We start from the raw sequence: 20,460 nt of genomic DNA on the forward strand, positions 1-20,460 counted from the left end.
GAACAATTACTTCCACTTAATCCTAATAGGATAAAAGGTTAAGCATAGTATTGCTTGACCCCTTCAACGACTGACATTCATGCCATATTATTGTTAGCGTTGCATGTTAAGCAAGCAAATTTTCAATCAACTTGTGTTGGCTTTACCACAGACACAGATGTTAGGCGGACTCCTTTGTTCATAAGGTTCTCATTATTAACTCAAACCAAGCTGAATATTTGACTGAAGGAAAGGACCATATCATTGTTTTCAGATTTCACTCTATGACTTAACTGAACTACATCTGCCAGCTTTAGAAATACCAAGTACTTCTTGGCGCCAGTACTGGCGCCTCAATCTGTAACTACCAGCCTAAATGCTTCAGCTTGAGGAAGTTTAGTAACCATGAAAACAACTTAATAAAAGCTTAAATTGTGATTAAAAGTTACTCACAAATTGACGGCGCACACCACCATTTGCCCTGTGTGTAATTTATTCCTCAAAATAGCAAGCGGAAATCACAGTTAAAATAGGTAGGCTAGAAAAGTCAGAAAGATGTTTTCATGATTTATGAAGTCTGCAATGTACTCGAAACCATATTTATTTAATAGGTAAGCTGGCACTATACAGTCCCATTCCATCTGCTTTAAATCTATTATAAGGCCTTAGGAGGCACGAAGAACACTGCAAGTATAAATATAGCTCCACTTTTCACCTTTTTGCAAAGCTATCCTTTAATGTCAACATGGAGGGAGGAATTACAGACACCCCAAAAGATGTCTGCTAATATGAAACTTCCAAGGTTATGCTATCAGTAAGTCTTCAGAATGCATTTAGTACAAAACATGATATATTTTATAAGGCAAATGAGAATTAGAGTTTTAAAAAGGAAGATGGGATTCACAGTTAAAGACACCAAGCATCTAAATTCCAGTGAAGCTTCTTGAAAGCTGGAATCAACAATGTTTTATACTAAACAGATAGGAGACAAGACAACTCAATATTATGGGAATCTCTCTCCTTTTCAAGCCAAATGAAATACAGCTCTCATTCATTTCATTGGGATCCAAATGTCTTCAGCAACAGATTGTTGCTGAAGACATAGATTTGAAGATAAAAGGCTATAGGTTGATAATCAATTGGCTCGCTATACTACGTTGCTGGCAGAGATAGACAGCAGCAGGGATGTCACTAACAAAGAAGGCTGGCAATGATTTTTTAACAGAAAAAGAGGAAACCATCTCATCGAACAAAATCTATGTAATAAAGGTTTTTCACTTACCGTGCTGTATGTCCTTCATATCTAAATGAAGACTGGACATTAATATCCCAACTGCTTGTGATCTTTTGTTGCTTAATAGCTTGACAACCTGCACAGGCAAAGAGAAAGAAAAAACAACTCCAAATAAGTTAGATCTTGCAAAGTGTTTTTAATGTGACAAATCAGAAGCATAAAAAACCCAAATTAGATTTCACTTGTTAAAGAACCTAAGAAATTTGGTTAAATCACTGATTAGATTCAAATTATGGTTAAGACCTTTTCAGACTTTATAGATAACAAATACCCTTCCCCCAAATCCAGCATTATGTGCATCATAGCTTCAAGTTTTCGTCCACATTAGATCTACAAAACATATTTGATTTTTCTTCCAAAACCACGCAACTATTTCCAGATTAGATCAAGCTAAAACTGTGAGAATATTTCTATGGTTGCTTTTTCCTACAGTTTTTTTTTTTTTAAAAAAAAGCAAAGTAACTATGTACATGTTGGGATCCTTTCTGATCAAATAAGGAAAACACAAAGATGTAAATATGCCATTTTAAAAAGCATATATAAAATCATACAAGCATATATAATCACATTATAGAAGAGGGCTTCTTCAGTCTCAGCAGGATTAGTATTAGTTGAGCTCCCTCTATTCCCATTTTTAAATAAACAATCCAAAAAGCTAAACTACCTTGATTTTCTTATCTGGGAAGAAAATCAAGGCAGTTTAAGGTTATTTAACCCACATGCATTAAGAAATACTGTATATGTCAGAAACTAATGTTGTCTTAATCAAATAGGGATCAGAAAGATTCCTTGGGCACATATCAAACACCTATGCTATGCAATTGTTCTTAATAGGAAAGATATGTGTTAAGCATGTGTTTGAAGTCAATGGGACTTTAACTTTGGCTGGATTTTGTCCTTTGCTAAACATAAGTCATAGTCCTAAATAAAACTTTTTTTATGTAAGTTAAAATATATAACCTAAAAAGAATACGTACTAATAATATCCTGGCCAATAACTCAGAAAAAAGCCAAATCAATACGAGATTGAAGTGGAAGATTAGGCATAATCCTATAAATTTCTATTCAGAAATAAGTCCCATTTACTTCCATGGGGCTTACTCCCAGGTAAGTGGGTACAGGATTGCACCCTAAATTAGGCAGTGGGTGGCACATGTCTAGATTTCTCTATCTTTTTAAAAAGACAAATACAGTCTAAGGAAAAGGGAGATAATGATCAAAATTGTGTTGCAGGGAGAAAGAGGGTTAACCTTTGCCTGTATTCCTTTTCCTGTTTAAAAAATCATCTCTTACACACAGCACTGCTATTTGCTCCATGGGGCAAAACACAGGGGTCCCATATAGTATCTTCATAATGTGCCCCATAGGAACAATGTTGACACTGAGAGGGTGGAGCAATTTCAACCCCCAAAATAGCCTCATTGCATGGTCCACGTCCAAATTTGGATTTCTATAGATGCATTTGCTTTTAAAATTTGAAAGAATGTATTCTCCCTTATGAGCCTGCCTGTGCTTTGAGATCTTCTGGAGAAGCCCTTCTTTCAGTCCCACCTTCTTCACAGGCATGCTTGGTGGGAACATAGGAGAGGGCCTTCTTGGTGGCTGCTCCGGTGCTCTGGAACTCTCTTCTCGGGGAAGCTAGGCTGGCTCCCTCCTTGATGGGCTTTCGGAAGCAGGCTAAAACTTTTTTGTTCCAGCAGGCCTTTGGAGAATAATCTGGACCTCCATCTATGTTAATGTCTTATAATTTTGTTGTGTATTTTAAATGTTTATGGTTTTGTTCCCCCCCCCAATGTATATTTTAAACTTTGTAAGGCCGCCTTGAGGCCCAGCATTGGGCAAAAGGCGGGATACAAATAAATACAATAATAATAATAATAATAATAACAACAACAACAACTAACCAACCTACAACCTTTTTATTAGAATGTAAGCCTATGCGGCAGGGTCTTGCTATTTACTGTTTTACTCTGTACAGCACCATGTACATTGATGGTGCTATATAAATAAATAATAATAATAATAATACAAGCGATCTAATCAGAGATCTAATCAGAGATCTAATCAGAGACTCATTTGAAAAATGTAAATAGCAGCCATGGGGAGGCATCTTCAGCTGAATGACTGCTAGGAGTGGGGAGGGAGAATGTAGCTCTTTCCCCTGCTCTTTTCCTCCTCTCCCCCAAGTGAGAAGGCTGCTATTTGCATTGGGAAGAAAGCCTCCATTGGCAGCTCCAATGTAAGTGTCTCTCCTGGTGCAAATAGCAGCTTTCATGGGATTCATGGCAGGGAAAATACTAAAGTCTCCCCCTCTACTCTCTGAAATCCTGATGCTGCTCAAGCATCTCCATTGCTGCTATTTACCCCTTTTAAAGTGCATCTTAATTGCATTCACACAATATTGTATTTATCCAATAAGATATAGTTATTTCTTATTTATGTCATAGTGATATGTTTTACTATATTGTGTTAGTTTCCACTTTGAGAATTTTCTTATAGAAAGACAAGATTTTTTAAAAAAATCCTTTACATATGAATAGATACAATTTGCAAGCAAAGGAAGTACTAGGTATCCCCTATTCCTGGTCACCACTTCTCCTTCCTACCCTTATATTCACTTTTCCTTGGCAAATGTTGGGTTTGGAGTCATGGTATTTGCTGAGGTAATGTTTTGTTAAAACGATGGATTTCTCCAAAGAAGAAGAAGTTATTGCACCTTTTATAGTTTTGGTTTATGGACCTATTCTATTGTTTAGAAGAGGCATATCTCTCAATGCAGTGCTATAGTTACATAAAACCTTAAATAAGTTCAAATTAATAAAAAATATTCAAAGGAAAAATGAGCAGATAACTGTGAAGAGTTATTAAGGCCAGGTACTTGGAAAAGACCCTTAACTTCAGTATCATTCAAGAGAGAAATGCTAAATTAGAATCCTAGTAGTTGTTTAAGTACTGTTTGTGAGTTACCATTGAATAATGAATTGTGAATATATAAACCCCCCCACCCCCACCCAAGTTGTTCTCTGGTGCTCAGGAGATGAAAGATGCTGGCCGATCAAGAAGATCACCCATTTCTAGGGAAAGAATTCTCAGACATGACATTTCTAACATTTAAAGGGTGTAGCCAACCATGACTAAACAAGTTCCAAAAGAAGGTGTAAGCAGCAGTGTAACAATGACTTCTTCCGTTAAGAGTTCAATAGCTGTGTTAAGTGAATGAGTGCTATGCTGTGTCTGGAGTCCATTATATTGCTTGTGATGTTCATAGAAGACGAGAGAGAGAGAGACAGAGAGAGAGACAGAGACAGAGACAGAGACAGAGAGAGACAAAGACTATCCATCCTAGGGTTGCTAGCATTTCATTTCAAAAACTCTTGCATTCTGGGTGCACAGACACCTGCAGGCAAGCAGATGCTGTCACACCAATATTTGAATGTCACATCAGGTGGCTGCAGTATTTTGCACTTGCACCTAAAACAAGGAACATGCATGCTGGATCATGCACTTTGAAGTGAAGCTAGCAACCTTGAAGCACACCTTGGGTTGAAGGCAGCTGTGAGTGTTGCAGAGGTGTTTGAATGAAGCTGGGGTGTCTGACGGTATTTGAAAGAAAAGGCATAGATGAAGACAATGGAGATGAGAAAGTCAATTTGTCTGGAAATGTAACATAACGATGTAGTGGACAGTAGGAATATGTGCTTGGCAGGCCTATCTGGACCATTCAATCTAGAGAAAGTAGAATAAGAAACACAGACTAACCTAATACATGCTTTTACACCTCTGGTGAAAGTTTCGACTATGGCCCTTTCTGCACCTAAGGATTATCCCAGAAAAATGGTGGGATCATCCCTGCCTGCTCCTGGGATCCACTGTGTGTCATTTGCATGCACAGGGATGATCCCAGGACAATCCCTGGAAAAAAGGCAGGTGTAGAAATGGCCTAGGTCTTAGCTAATAGAAAACTTGTATTAGTTAATATGGCAGAAATCATAGCTCAGTGGCAGAGCACAAACCTTGCTTGAAGTCTCTGGCATCTCCAGTTACATTTTAAGATGTCTTAAAAGGATCAGGGAGCAGATGAAGAGGATGAGCTCTGCCTAAGACTCTGGGCAGTTGCTGCTAGTCAGAGCTTTTCTATACAATGCTGTGAACTGGCTGTTACTGAATTGAGATCTGAGCATTATATGAGGAGTGTTTCGTTTCCTGCTTCCCTGCTACGTAACCTCTGGGTGGTACTATGGTATAGTGAAGTAGAGCACATACATAAGAGGAAATTTCCCTTTCTTTCACGTTCACAATTAAATGCCACATTTCCCACACTTTAAAAATAATTGTGAAAAGTTCTGGTTAGATACAGAAGAAAAACTGGAGGGTCATGATGACATCTAAAGAACTTGTAAACAACTGTGAGCAGGGAATGATGAGCACACAATAAGCACCTCATGGAAAAAAGCTCAGAGACAAATAGTCTAATTGTTATAATGCAACTTCCTATGTCCTTAGAGTAGTAATATGCTGTGATGACTTAACTATAACAATCTGTTTTAAGATGAACCTCAGAGAAGGTAACAAAGCATTTGTTAGAAGGAATGTATTTGTGTATTTAGTTACCCTTGTATTATAGGAGGTGTGGACAGTATACAGGGTAGTAGAGAATCAATTATGAAACCATTCAAATAAAACTATATATTTATTTCTATTTGTTGCCTAATGAGATACATAAAACTGATTAATAGAGAACTCGTTGTAATGGCCTCTATTCGGCAAATGCAAAGTTAAATGTTCATTGAAATAAAAGCCATGTTGAATTAATACTATAGTATCATATTTCCTCCAGCACGGTGGCTGAAACAGTACATGCCTAATTCACAAAATATGAATATTAGCATAAAGGCCTAAAGCAGTTCCCACAATTAGAAATAAAATAAACCCATTAACTGCAGCCATATAAGCCTACAGGCTACAGACTAGTGACGCCATTAAACGGAGAAACTACAAAAGTTTGCTAATCAAATCTCTACAAGATCAAACCATCTCAGACACAATACAGATCTCCTATTTTAGTTTAGAATTTGGAACTGCATTTTAAAACAACTTTTGAAAATATAAAGGAAGCTAAAGATATTATCAACATGCTAACATCTATGACCAAGTTTCTAACTGTTGAGTGGCCCTTATTGTTGATCAGTAAACAAACGACATGCCAAATTTGTTCCTGTATAGATAACACAAGCAAAAAGAGTCAGATATTTAGTAAAAGCTAATGCAATGCAGATGTTAGATAATTAAATGCTTGGAGCAATTTTTTTTAAAATGAACATCCCTTTCCCCCAAAATAATATCTACCTCATGCAGAATTTGTTTTGCAAAAAGTTCTCCTTTCTGGAACACATTTAGATGTTGAAATTAACAGATAATGTCTCAATGTTGTTATTCATTACAACTAGCCAAATTACTAGTTGATACTAATTTTTATAAAATGAGCCAGAAGTTTGCAACTCAACAGTACTATATTCATTACTAATGGCAAATGTAAATGTCTATACTTAAGCTTGTAAAGCCAGACTAAGTAGGTAGTGCTTAGGGATCTGTGGACGCTTCTCTGAGAGGGCACGCCAAGAGTTTAACGTTATATTCAAAATACACCCCAGAAGACAATGTAAAATAGCAATGCCATGTTCTTGCCATTCAGAATAGTACTGGTTGCAAAAATTAACATGACTACTACTAAAGGGTTTTTGTTTTTTTAAAAAATGAGAATGGAGGATATCATGAGCTGGGTGGCGATCGTGGTTATTTGGAGTTAGTATTTTTCATTATTATGAAATTAGCCAATTTTCTAGGAGGAAAGGCACCATTTTTAAATGTAGACCGATCACTGGAATGCTTGCATTCCCATCAATTGAAATACAGCACTAAAAATAATTGAGAGCACTGACACCTAGCCAGAGACCACGGTTGCAAACTCTGAAGCAACACTACCTAGAGTGAAAAGAATATGCTGAAACACAGTCAGTGATCTGGTTCTCATGACATGGATGAACCATTGTGGATTATTTAAGCAACAATGTACCATGGTGCATGCTGGCTATGTGCAGTTGCCTTTTCAGTATGCAACTGTGTTATGCAAACCTAGCCGTTGTGGGTTATGTGAGGGTGAAGCAACCCTCACATAACCCTTGATACTAGTGGGGTTATGTGAGCATCTGATACTAGTGGGATTATGTAAGGATCATTTAACCCTTGAATAACCCTTGAAATAGTCAAAGATAGCTAGGTTCTCATGGAAAGGCAACCCCCGATTACTCAGATCAGGGGTTGCCTGTTCACACAGCATGCAATGCGGCTCATTGTACTGTCAGTCAGCAGCTGACAGACAGAGATCTCTTAACATTGGAGAAATATGGAGTCACTATGAGCTGGTTAGCACGTAACAATAACCCAGAATATGGGTTGAATACGGGTTGAGTATTGCAATGACATATGCAAACTTCAGTTTGTCAGGTTGGGTGCATATAGATGGAAACACCTAGAATCCACCTCTAATGAGCCACATTTTTGTTTAATGTGCACTTGCCGCCTGGGCTGATGTATTCCTAAACTCCTTAGACATCTTCCCAACCACACTGCATTCAAGGTGGCATACAGACTTCTAAAAAATAAGCTGCTTTTCAATTATGCAGTTCGTAAAGTGCTATACAACAAAATTAAAACAATGAGGAATTCTGAGTCTACAATGGCAGCAAGTTCTATCAGTGCTAGAAGAGGAAGGAAGAAAAAGTTGGGCTAAGGGAATAAGGCCTAGTCTTTACAATCAATGGGTCCTGACTGTATAGAGACCTATGCATGCTCAGCAGCTCACATATAGGTGTTCCTTTTCAACATCCATGTTCAACATTCAAATGTCAGGACTGGACTTAGCTGGGAACATAACATTGAGGCCAGGCCCAATAGAATGACCTCATTTCTACTTCAATATGCGAGTCCTCTACTATGTGAGAGAAACATATAGGGCTCAAGTGACATGGCAAATCCATCTCTGGGCTGTACACTTCAGTGTGTGTGTGTGTGTGTGTGTGTGTGAGAGAGAGAGAGAGAGAGAGAGAGAGAGAGAGAGAGAGAGAGAGAGAGAGAGATCAATATTTGAAATGTGGTTAATTAATATCCCAGATTAATTGAGTAAATTCCCAGTGGGTTGAACCCAGAGTTTTATTCTGCTGGTGGGAGCATCTCAAGTGCAGTTCCACTCAGAACACTCCTGTGGGTGGAAAACTGGGTGGGGGATGATGTTTGCCAATTCTCCCTCTTTCTGCACCTTCAGTGCTACCTTCCCCATTGTTCAGGAGGGTCTCTCAACTCTTCAGAGCAGCTTTCAGGGGACTATGTGGGATGGAGTGAAATAGTAAAAGATTGCCTCCTCCCTTGTTTAGCCTGTGGAAAAGAGGCCTTTCCATCCAAGGAAGGATTTTGCTGGACCGAAGCCAAATTTCAGACGCAAGTAAGGTGCTCTTCCACAGACTTTAGAAAAAAACAACTTTAAGAAGTTGTCTGAATAAAGTTTTCAGAAACCCTATTTACTAGAAAGGTGTGAATCAGAAAAACTTGAGCTTGAAGTCCTCCGCCTCAAAGATTTTTCTGACTTGTCCCTCTTTCAGAGTGTAATCTGGAGGGATCATCCCTGCCTGCTCCTGAGATCCCCTGTGTGTCATTTGAATGCACAGGAATGATCCAGAGACGATCCTGGGGAAAAGGACAGGTGTAGAAACAGCCCCAGAGGACCTTCATACATCTTGACTTCAGTAAAGCTTTTGACAAAGTACCACATGACATTCTGATTAACAAAATAGCTGAAAGCGGGCTAGATGGAACAACTATTAGGTGGATTCACAGTTGGCTACAGAATTGGACTCAAAGAGTGCTTATCAACGGAACCTTCTCAAACTGAGGGGAGGTAACGAGAGGGGTATTGCAGGGCTCAGTCCTGGGCCCAGTGCTCTTCAACATTTTTATTAATGATTTGGATGAGGAGGTGCAGGGAACGCTTATCAAATTTGCAGATGACACAAAATTGGGTGGGATAGCTAATACCCTGGAAGACAGAAACAAACTTCAAAGTGATCTTGATAGGCTGGAGTGCTGGGCTGAAAATGATAGAATGAAATTTAACAGGGATAAATGCCAAGTTCTACATTTACGAAATAGAAACCAAATGCACAGTTACAAGATGGGGGATACTTGGCTCAGCAATACTACAAATGAGAAAGATCTTGGAATTGTTGTAGATCACAAGCTGAATATGAGCCAACAGTGCGGTATGGCTGCAAGAAAGGCAAATGCTATTTTGGGCTGCATTAATAGAAGTATAGCTTCCAAATCACGTGAGGTATTGGTTCCTCGCTATTTGGCCCTGGTTAGGCCTCATCTAGAGTATTGCGTCCAGTTCTGGGCTCCACAATACAAGAAGGACGCAGACAAGCTGGAGCGTGTTCAGAGGAGGGTGACCAGGATGATCAGGGGTCTGGAAACAAAGCCCTATGAAGAGAGACTGGAAGAACTGGGCATGTTTAGCCTGGAGAAGAGAAGATTGAGGGGACACATGATAGCACTCTTCAAATACTTAAAAGGTTGTCACACAGAGGAGGACCAGGATCTCTTCTCAATCCTCCCAGAGTGTAGGACACGGAATAACGGGCTCAAGTTAAAGGAAGCCAGATTCCGGCTGGACATCAGGAAAAACTTCCTGACTGTTAGAGCAGTGCGACAATGGAATCAGCTACCTAGGGAGGTTGTGGGCTCTCCCACACTAAAGGCATTCAAGAGGCAGCTGGACAACCATCTGTCAGGGATGCTTTAGGGTGGATTCCTGCATTGAGCAGGGGATTGGACTCGATGGCCTTGTAGGCCCCTTCCAACTCTGCTATTCTATGATTCTCTTCTGCTACTCCCAGACTGTGGAATGGCCGGCCAAGAGGGATTTGCCAACGTACGTCTTTCTGAATTTAAAAAAGCTATAAAGACTGATCTCTTCCGGCAGGCCTACCCAGTCGAATTTTAAGATGCCTATTTTAATAATGTATTAATTTTATATGTTTTTAATCAGTTTTATCTATTTTATAGTATTTTTGTATTTGATGTTGTTCCCCGCCTCGATCCAGAGGGAGAGGTGGGTAAGAAATAAATAAATAAATAACTAATAATGAGTGTCAATGGGCCCCAACAGTTGTCAGTGCACTTCAGTACTGCTATAAATCAGAAGCGTGGCTCCTATCTTCAAAATACGTCTTTCATAGTGCAATATCTTGCTTGGTGTAGATTAGGCCCCTGTTTTTACCTGCAAAATGGAGGGCATGAAAGATAAAATACTTCTTCATTTTTTAAAAAAAGCATTCTTGCGCCTTCAAAGCCCAGCAAAGACTGCATTGCTGCTCGATGCAATAGAGCTAGGTATGTTTCCCATGTTACATAATAATTAATATTTTTCATTTGTTACTTGAATTAAAGATACAGCATTAACTACTGCTGCCTATGTCTTTTCTACATTAGAACTACATCTGTGTTAAGAAAAATGGAGGCGACACTCCCAAAATGAGTTTCCCGCTTTCCTTTCCTTCCACTGGCTGGGGGAAACAAATGTCATTACATGTGTTTTGTAAACTGAGGTCTTCAAACTGTAAGTAACCTTTCGTTTTGTTTCTATCATTAAAATAGCAGTGATTCAACTGACTGGGTGAAACAAATGTCATTACACATGTTGTTTTAAAGAACTAATCCCCTATTAATACATAGCTGTTCTAGTTAATGCTCCTTTGTATGACATTGGATGAAAAATTTCTTAGATTGTTTAGATTCGCATACACAGTAATGAGTAAAAATAAGCAACACGTTCTTCAACAGGAGACAGAACAATAGGTTTCAACATTTCTCTAATTAGAAACAATCAAAGAATCCTCAATTTTTAAAAAGTGCCAAAAGCAAGTGAAGGGATGTTTAAGTTATCTGCCTTTAAACTGAAGCAAAGGGCTATGATTTCCCCCGCCTCCCTTGCCTGGAACACTATTTAAAAACACACACCTAAATTTAGCGTATTTTTATCTGGAACTTGCAACCTTTTCTTCTGTGACAGAATAGGGTCATAAAGAAAGAGAGTTTTTTAAAAGCCTGACCGAATGCTCCACTGTGCCTGAAAAAGCAGCATGAAAGCAAAAAGACGCACAAAGCCAGACCTCTGTGCACACACAAAGGGATGGTTAGATATCAGTGCTTCCAGGAATAAGCATTTATATGCTCCATACCCCAGGTATAACTAAGCTATGGTCCTTTCCTAACATACATGGTTATCACTCGCAGCACTGCCACTATGGGTAGGGTTGCCATAATGTCCTGATTTCCAGGAGATTCTGAAATGTTCCAACCGGCTGGGCAAGAATCCCAGATTCCTGGTCCAGCTGGCTGGAGAAATTCTGACCTCCACAATGGTGCCTTGAGCCTGCTCAGCGAAATGGCAGCAGCAGAGAAAAAGACACATCAATCCGGTGCTTTTTCCAGAGCATCACCGCTCCTCCACAGGGTCATCTGAGTCACTCACTGTGACTCACCTTATTGCGCCTGCGGCTGAGTAGAAGAGGAACAAGAGCGAGGAAAGGCGCATGTGCTCTCCTCAGGCTACCTGAGTCCCATGCAATGCAAATGTGTTTGGTGAGCTTGGCTGGTTGTGGTCAGACTTTTAGGGTAAGCCCGGGGCGGAGCTGTTGGGTTACCTCGCGTGAGGTACTGGTTCCTCTCTATTCGGCCCTAGTTAGGCCTCATCTAGAGTATTGCATCCAGTTCTGGGCACCACAATACAAGAAGGACGCAGACAAGCTGGAGCGTGTTCAGAGGAGGGCAACCAGGATGATCAGGGGAAACAAAGCCCTATGAAGAGAGACTGAAAGAACTGGGCATATTTAGCCTGGAGAAGAGAAGATTGAGGGGAGACATGATAGCACTCTTCAAATACTTAAAAGGTTGTCACACAGAGGAGGGCCAGGATCTCTTCTCGATCATTCCAGAGTGCAGAACACAGAATAATGGGCTCAAGTTAAAGGAAGCCAGATTCCGGCTGGACATCAGGAAAAACTTCCTGACTGTTAGAGCAGTACGATAATGGAACCAGTTACCTAGGAAGGTTGTGGGCTCTCCCACACTAGAGGCATTCAAGAGGCAGCTGGACAACCATCTGTCAAGTATGCTGTAGGGTGGATTCCTGCATTGAGCAAGGGGGTTGGATCTGATGGCCTTTTAGGCCCCTTCCAACTCTACTATTCTACGATTCTATGATTTGTGGAGGAAGAAAGTTTTGTGGGGGACAGGAGGGAGGGATCGAGTGGGGATGAAGGGGTGAAGGAGAGGAAAGGAGAGAGGGAAGGAAGGAAAGAAAAGTCACTCCCCCCAAAATCACCCTTCAAAAATCCACCTCCTTGGATTTGAGTTGCAAACCTCAAATCTGTTACTTGGAAGTAAGTTGCAGTGAATTTAAGCTGTCTGGTTTTACAGTTGTTGATGTTTTAATTGAAAAATTGGGCTCTCCCTAAACCTTTATATATTGCTCAGTTTTAAAAAAAATCTTAGCCCCCCCCACACACAAAAAAATGTCCCCGTTTTGTGGATTCATAATATGGCAACCCTAACTATGGGGAATATGTCGGGTCTAGTACACATAAGATATACATTGGATGATGCAGACAATAGGGAGCATTTACATGTCTGCAGCACGGCCGGATTAAGACACATTGATGCCCTAAACCATGTCAAGATTCAGAGGCCCCATACCATAAAAATGAAGAGGAAAAAAGTATATTAGGTTATAACAAGAAGGGTAATGAAAGGGTACAACCCAGCATTAGGGGCTGCTTGTATTTAAACAGTGTTTGATAGCCTTCTCTGAAGATGTGTATAAAAGGACTAATAAAGTTGATTTGAACTTTTTAAAAAATACTGGCTCTAGTTTGTGCTTATTGCCTCCAATACTAAATGCTGCATTGCCACATTTTCTCTATATAAGACAACTCTGCTGTAAGTCACACCAGACTTTCCAACATATTTAAGCCAAAGTAATCTCATCTTATTTATCTTACATCTTAGTGATCTCCAACCTACTTAGAGACCCCTTCATAATATGAGGCCCTAAGCCATGGCTTATATGGCTTGGTCCTAAATCTGGCACTGGTCTACAGTGCCATACAGAGCACCTTCAGTGGTAAGATCTTTTCAGAAGTGTTTACATTGGGAGAGACTATAGTCTGAACCGACCCAGACTTCTGCATGCTAAGGGACTGTCTAATTGTCTTTGATGATTTGGGGAGTGTTCCACATACACATGGGATCCTTCACTATGCAAATAGCTTTGCACACCCAAGCTGTTGGACTGCAACCAAGGGTAAATAACCAGCTGCTGATGCGGCAGCTCAAGCAATAGCTTATGTGCCTGTATTGTAATAAGGGCAGAGGGACAAAATACCGTATTTCTTCAATTCTAAGACACACTTTTTTCCCCATATAAACATTTCTAAAAATGGGGTGCATCTTAGAATCGCGGGTGCAATTATTATTCTTAGAATCAAAGCTTTTTTTTCTATTGGTGGTACTGAAATTAGTGTGCGTCTTAGAATCAATGGTGTCTTACAATCGAAGAAATACGGTAGCAAGGGTCATCCTAATGGGATTTTGGATACAACAAAGTCATCTGAGTTGATGCAACATTAAATTCATGACATCTGAAGTAACTGAAGCATTCTTTAGGGGATTCCACTGAATATTGTCTTGTTTCAGACATTCTATACCTTGGGAAAGTGCTCAAAGATGTGGTGGCAGGCCCAACTCCAGATTTTGCTCCAGTCCGTTGATCATTTTAGCTGCTTTTTTCTGCTGCTGGGACTCTACCTTCATGTCACAGCCATTGGTGTTTAGGTGCTGCAGGAACTCATTTTCTCTCCAATGCTTTTTAATATGGTTACTATTACTGGTCACCGACTACTCATCTCATGCTACATCTCTAACCATGTGGGAAGTCTATGCTTTGCCTTTATGCTGCTAAGCTGGTTATTACCACCATACTCCCTGGAGAGATGGACATAGTAAGGCTGGTTTCTCCAAATGTTCAGAGCCTTTAAAAAGGACTTGGTCCCCACACAGTTATGCATCTCCCTTTAAATAAGAAATCATGTGGTCCACTTTTAATCTCTGAACTACCTACAAAGAACTATAGATTCTGCCAAATTTCTATTCAGACTCTTCCAAAAGTATGCTAAAGTTCCCAAGTAGAAGAAAACAAAGTGGTTCCATGCTGACACAATTTCTGGCTATTGGTGCATCATTGTAAACAGCATGAATAAAGTTAGATAATATTACCGAAAGAACAAATAACTTAATTCTCAAGACCCAGACTTTCAATTACAGTTGCATTCCCAAGAAAACTATCCTCAAATTACTGATGGATAAAAAGAGCTGACTATATTTTTTTTTAATTAGGCTTCCATCTAGATACAAATTGAGCACATAACATGCCCAGCTTGTCAAACCATGGCCAATGTATAAATCCTCTTCTTACAACATTATCCAAAATTGGGATGGAAGTAGGAATTAAGGTCACTGTGATAAGCCATTTTATAAACAACACTCACAGAATAGTTTTTTCCAAACTATTTAAATGATGTTGCAGTATAAACACACACACACACACACACACACACACACACACACACACACACACCCCACTATGTGACCATTACATTGTTGCTCAATTAATCTTCTCTTTTCATTTAGGGCTACTTAAATCAGTGGTGGGCAGAAAGTAGATCTGGATCTCCTGGTGGATCTCTGGGTAATCTCTACAAGATCAACAAGGATTTCTGACTCCTAACTGTTTAACAATGGTGGCACCAAAATTATCCCCCTCCCCGCCACCCAGTCTAACTTGTACTGCGGAGATGAATAAAGCTTTGGGTAACAAGGTGTGAACTTTATGTGGAAGGCCTCTGAGTGCCATTCAGTTCTGGCACTCAAAATAGATTCCTGGGCTCAGAATGCTTCGATTCTAAATTCATGTGTTTCGCACAAGGTTCCTGTTCGTGGATCATGGCGTTCTAGTAAAGAACAAAGTAGGTTCTGTAAACTGAAGCCTGCCCACCCCTAGCTTAGATTGCAAGTGACACTTGCGATCATTTTGCCAGTATTACTAGTTTCAATGGAACTTATGTACAAGAAATTAAATGCAGGATCACAGGCTCTGCTTTTAAGTTAATATTAATTAAGATTTCTCTCGTGAATATTAATTCAACCTTAGGAGAAAGCAGAAATTTATTCTTAGAAGACAGAATAAAATTTGTCCTGATAAATCGTTGTGTAAAGAGAAACAAAATGAAATCCACACACACGTATCTACAAAAAGGCCCTTGCAGAATACCAGCTGTACCAGGGGGAAAGGGCCACGTGCATGGGCAGAAGAGACGAAACAGCAGCACTCTGGGTTGTTGTTTTTTTTTAAAAAAAAATGTTGGTGGTACAGTGAACAACAAAATGGATTGAGTCAACAATGTGGAATAATATGACAAAAGGCTAAAGGCATTTAAAGTTACATTAACAGGAACATCATATTGAGCACTACTTATGATCCCTCACTACCACAAGATGTAGTGATAGCCACCAATTTTGATGGCTTTAAAATGGGGTTGGATAAATTCCTGGAGGCAAAGGCTATCAATGGCTACTAGCCCTGATGGTTGTGTCCTATCTCCAGTATTCGAGGCAGTAACCCTGTGTGCACCAGTTGCTGGAGAACATGGGAGGGAGGGTGCTGTTGCACCATGTCCTGCTTTGTTGGTCCCTGGCCGATGGCTGGTTGGCCACTGTGTGAACAGAGTGCTGGACTAGACGGACCCTTGGTCTAATTCAGCATGGCACTTCTAATGTTCTTACAATTGATGATTATACTTACTAATTCATATATGATGAGCACTATGTGCTCTGTCCCAATGAAGAATAGTGTGTGTGTGTGCGTGCGCGCGCAAGTGGTGCTGCATGCATTGTCTCTGGATCTCTACAAGAAAAAACATGAACGCAAATCCCTATTCAGCCATAAAGCTCATTAGGTGGCCTAGCGCATGTGCCCAGTCTTACCAACTTTACAAGATGGTTGCAAAGATAAAATGACTGCCTTGGAAGGAGGGCAAGATACAAAGATTGGTTGGTACCCCAAGGACTGCACTGGTTTTTTGAAGTCCCACATTTACACTCTAATGCAGCCCCTCATGCAACCCCAAAAACTGCTACTGAAGACTGGGAGAGCTTCTAGAGTGGTCTCCGATACACCTCAGGAGGCTGCTGAATGGGGGGAAAATCAGGACATTCAATGTAGTAAGATCTTTATGCAATGCAATATTTCTTTATGCACACACACACAGGGTTTGTTGAATTCCAGCCCTAATATGTAAATAATTAAGAGTAATATGCACTGAATTCAGAGGCATCTGTCTATCTTATGTTAGGTTGGAAAACTGGATTAGAATAGATGATCTCTTACTTTAATGTGATGCCAAAAAAAGTTTAGGACATAAGAGAGGCAAAAAGAATGTCCTATTTCTCAATTGATGTAGTCTCATTATTGTTGTAAATTATGCTTGTTTGTTTGGGACATATTTTCAGAATAGAACAGGTATGGCATGTTTACCAATCACAGTCTCAGTATCAGCAGTATTAATGAAAGTAATATGCAAATTTTATATGTGACTAAATTGTGGAATTTAACCATATCCTTCTTAGAACGTTTCTGTTGCGCCCTTCAGTGTTTAACCAAGTTGCTCACTGTAGAGCACAAAGCCTGGAATCTATTAATTAGCTAATAATAAAACAGATAATTCCTGTATCTACTTTATTAGTGCCATGATTGAAAGAGAAGTTGCCTTGATTTTCAGATAATAGGCTCCATTACAGTCAAACAAACTTTATACTTACCAAACTGGACGTATTCAATATAGTGCCTCAGCAATGTTTAAGCAATGAAATGAGCTTTTATTTCTTGTAGTCGATACAGATCCTTAACAAGATGTTGTATTTGTCATGATCTGTATTTGATTGTTTTAAGTCTATAAAAAACTATGATTTTTTTAAAAGCCCAATTTTAGTACCCATGTACTACAACTATACAATTCTTTGTGCACGCTTCTACAAATGTGCACATTTCCACACCAATGAATAAAGCATTCTTGTGTGCTTTTTTGCAAATATATGCATCTTTGATGACACTTTTAAAAAAGTTCAGGATTTTGCACTTTTTTTAAAATGAACTGAGTCACACGCTTTGGAAATGTGTGGATTTGGGCTGCAAACTGTGCTCCAGTTCATGTCTAGGTTCAAGAAGTGGTAAACTTTTATTGAAATGTGAACCAAAAGAATTTCTCATCCACCCATAGTTTAAAAAGATACCCAGCTTAAAATATTACTCTTCTGAAATCCTGTTAAATAACAAAGGCCGCAACTATTTCAAATTCTGTATCAGCTTACTGAGAAATAGTAGACAGAAACTCTTTAAAAGACTTTGTTTCTCCTTCTATGCATTCTAAGGGAACAGTGTTATGTCAAGTTTTCTCCCCATCCCCTAACTACAGATAAGATCCTCCTGGCATTGCTATCTCTAAATGTATCATACCTGCATGATGTTCTAGAAAACTGGGGGAATAAATATTATCAGGTATCATTCACTACAGTAAGTTGGCTACAAGGAATTGTTGTATCATGTTTCTGTCAGCTGTGTCACAACACAGAAACATGTCAAAATATACTGACTTCAATCAAGTGGCTGTGGTGTACAGACAAAACCCTACAAGCCTATAAACTGTCAATTCTTTGCAGTGTCAGTAAAGGAACACAAATGCTGAATCCCAAAATAAGCATGCAACACATGCAAGCTTCCTTCAATTGGGTTACATTGCATTGTATTACATTGCTTTGTGTATATTATTTTCTAATGGACTGGTATAATAAAGGCAAGGAAAATCCCAATGTCAGGGGCTGGGAGGATGCACTGATATGAAGGAAAATGACTGGCAACAGAACCAATGAAGGAAAAGGGACACTGGAAGCTTGGTGAACTTTCCCCTCTAATTTCAAGGCTCCTGTAGACAATGGCTCTGATCAAAGGAGACAGCCCCCATTCACACAAGCAAGGCTCTTGCACTGTCAACAATTGGCTAAGAAAAGCACACTCAATGGTTAGAGTGCAAGCAATCTCCACAAGCAACAATAGGCCTGTCCCTGCACAAGGTTCTATACTGCAATTGCTGATGAAGTTTGCAATATATTTTGGAGGGAGGGTGGTGTGGGGTGTGTGTGCAAACAATTGGAAGTGTTTTGTACTATTCTAATAGATCCTAGTGTGCATAATGGAATGCAGGCACAGAGGCCACTTTGATACTACAGAGAATTGGCAGTCTACAGGTACACAGCCATTTGATTGTGTTAAATGAGCCAATGTTGTGTAAGGCAGCGCCATATATTCATATTATTCAGCCGAATTCTATTAAATCCTAAATAAGTTTATTTTCCAGAAAACATGTACTTTCAGAGACCTTGAGGGGTATCCAGCTCCAATTTAAAAAATAATAATATAAAGTGCTTACCGTTGCAAAGAAAAACAAACACTGCCAGACATTAAAAAACCACAGCCACTAATGTTTAACCGCAACTACCGCCTGCCTATTTAACCAGTTTGCCAAACCCAACGCAGTAGTCATCGTTTTATTGTTTGCAGAGGTCTGTGTTACTAAATCTCATGATACGTTAATAAAAGTCAATTTCACAGAGCAGACACACCCAGTTCTTTGAATATAGAACAACCCTGTCATAAATAGCCTAGCAACATTTTCTGTAGAAGACAAGGACAATTTGGAAGGTTCTTCCCCTAACCATAATGCTATTCAATATGGTGTATTTAAAGAAATCTGGGGAGAAATACTGACTTCTGCATAAACTGATATTTTTGCAAGTTATGTAGCTATTCTAAGCGATGTCAAATGTTTATCTGATGGAGACATAGATGCTCATAATAGATGGAATTCTGTCTAAAAAATAACCTTGTTTTGAAATACTGTATTCTGAATCCTACTATTGGCTCTTCTACAGTTGGGGAAAAAAGCATTTTGGTGCAATGGAAAAGGTTGAAATGAAAATAGATAACATATTATCTTGAGTTCATAGTTTTAACTCTAGTTGGAAAGGCAACAATAGTATCATACAACAATATGCCAAATTCATCATGCATGATTTCAATATAGTGCTCAGCACCCTGATTCTCAGACTATTAAATCCCTGTTTTACAAAGAATGACGATCACATCATTTTGTTCCAGATTATTACAACAATTTGCAAAAGCCACAGGCAATGCTAATACGATACAACCCCTAGAGCAGCCTTCCCCAAACTGGTGCTCTCTAGATGTTCTGGACCTCAACTCCCATCTTCCCATGAAAACATGCCCAATGATTGGGATGGTGGGGTTTGTAGCCCAAAAACTGGAGGGCACCAGGTTTGCTAAGGCTACTCAAGAATCTTTTTAGGACTCAGAGAATCAGTGCAAGGAAGAAAGAGGATAGTATCCAATTATGCCCCAGCACACAGAGGATAGTATCCAATTATGCCCCAGCACTAGCATAAATTAATGCTTGCACAACTTAAATAGTGTTTGCTAGTGTGATGGAGAAAAGTGGCAACTTGCCACCAACATTTGGTGCTGCTGCCAAAATAATAAAAAAAACCCACTCAAGTTCTCACAACATCCTCATGACCCTTTGCCTCTACTTTCCTGTGCCAAATGTCATCTCTTTACTTCAGACATCTATATCCCCCAGCTGTGAGCTACCCACAGATAGATCTACTCAAACTAACTCTTTCCTTCCAGTAGACTTGGTCAACATTTTCCAGCAAATGGTTTGTCTACCAAAGAAAGAATGAAAGAGGGTACTCACTTGTTTGCTTTTTGTCTTTGTGATGGTGTCCGAAATGGGTTTCTTCCGCTCTTTAACAGCTGTTTTAGAAAACAGTTCTTCAAATTCATGATAATCTATGGAAGGCTCTTCAATTTTTTCCCACACAAGTGAAGCACTAGAATCTCTAAAGTTAAGCAAAAGACCTATGTAGGGCAACATCGGACTATATAG

At 39.5% G+C, this 20,460-nt stretch overlaps 1 protein-coding gene across 1 annotated transcript in view; it reads right to left on the minus strand.

Moving 5' to 3' along the window:
• The window catches only part of FMN2 (formin 2), a 177,304-nt gene that overhangs the window by 90,963 nt on the left and 65,881 nt on the right, over positions 1 to 20,460 (minus strand). The window contains exons 7-8 of the mRNA XM_063124336.1: positions 20,269 to 20,413; positions 1,262 to 1,349 (exon numbers count right to left, since the gene is read on the minus strand). Of these exons, the coding sequence (XP_062980406.1) occupies positions 1,262 to 1,349; positions 20,269 to 20,413 (233 nt within the window). The remainder of the gene's footprint in view (positions 1 to 1,261; positions 1,350 to 20,268; positions 20,414 to 20,460) is intronic.

Source organism: Elgaria multicarinata, chromosome 4, assembly GCF_023053635.1.
Source record: "Elgaria multicarinata webbii isolate HBS135686 ecotype San Diego chromosome 4, rElgMul1.1.pri, whole genome shotgun sequence".
Classification (NCBI taxonomy): Eukaryota; Metazoa; Chordata; class Lepidosauria; order Squamata; family Anguidae; genus Elgaria; species Elgaria multicarinata.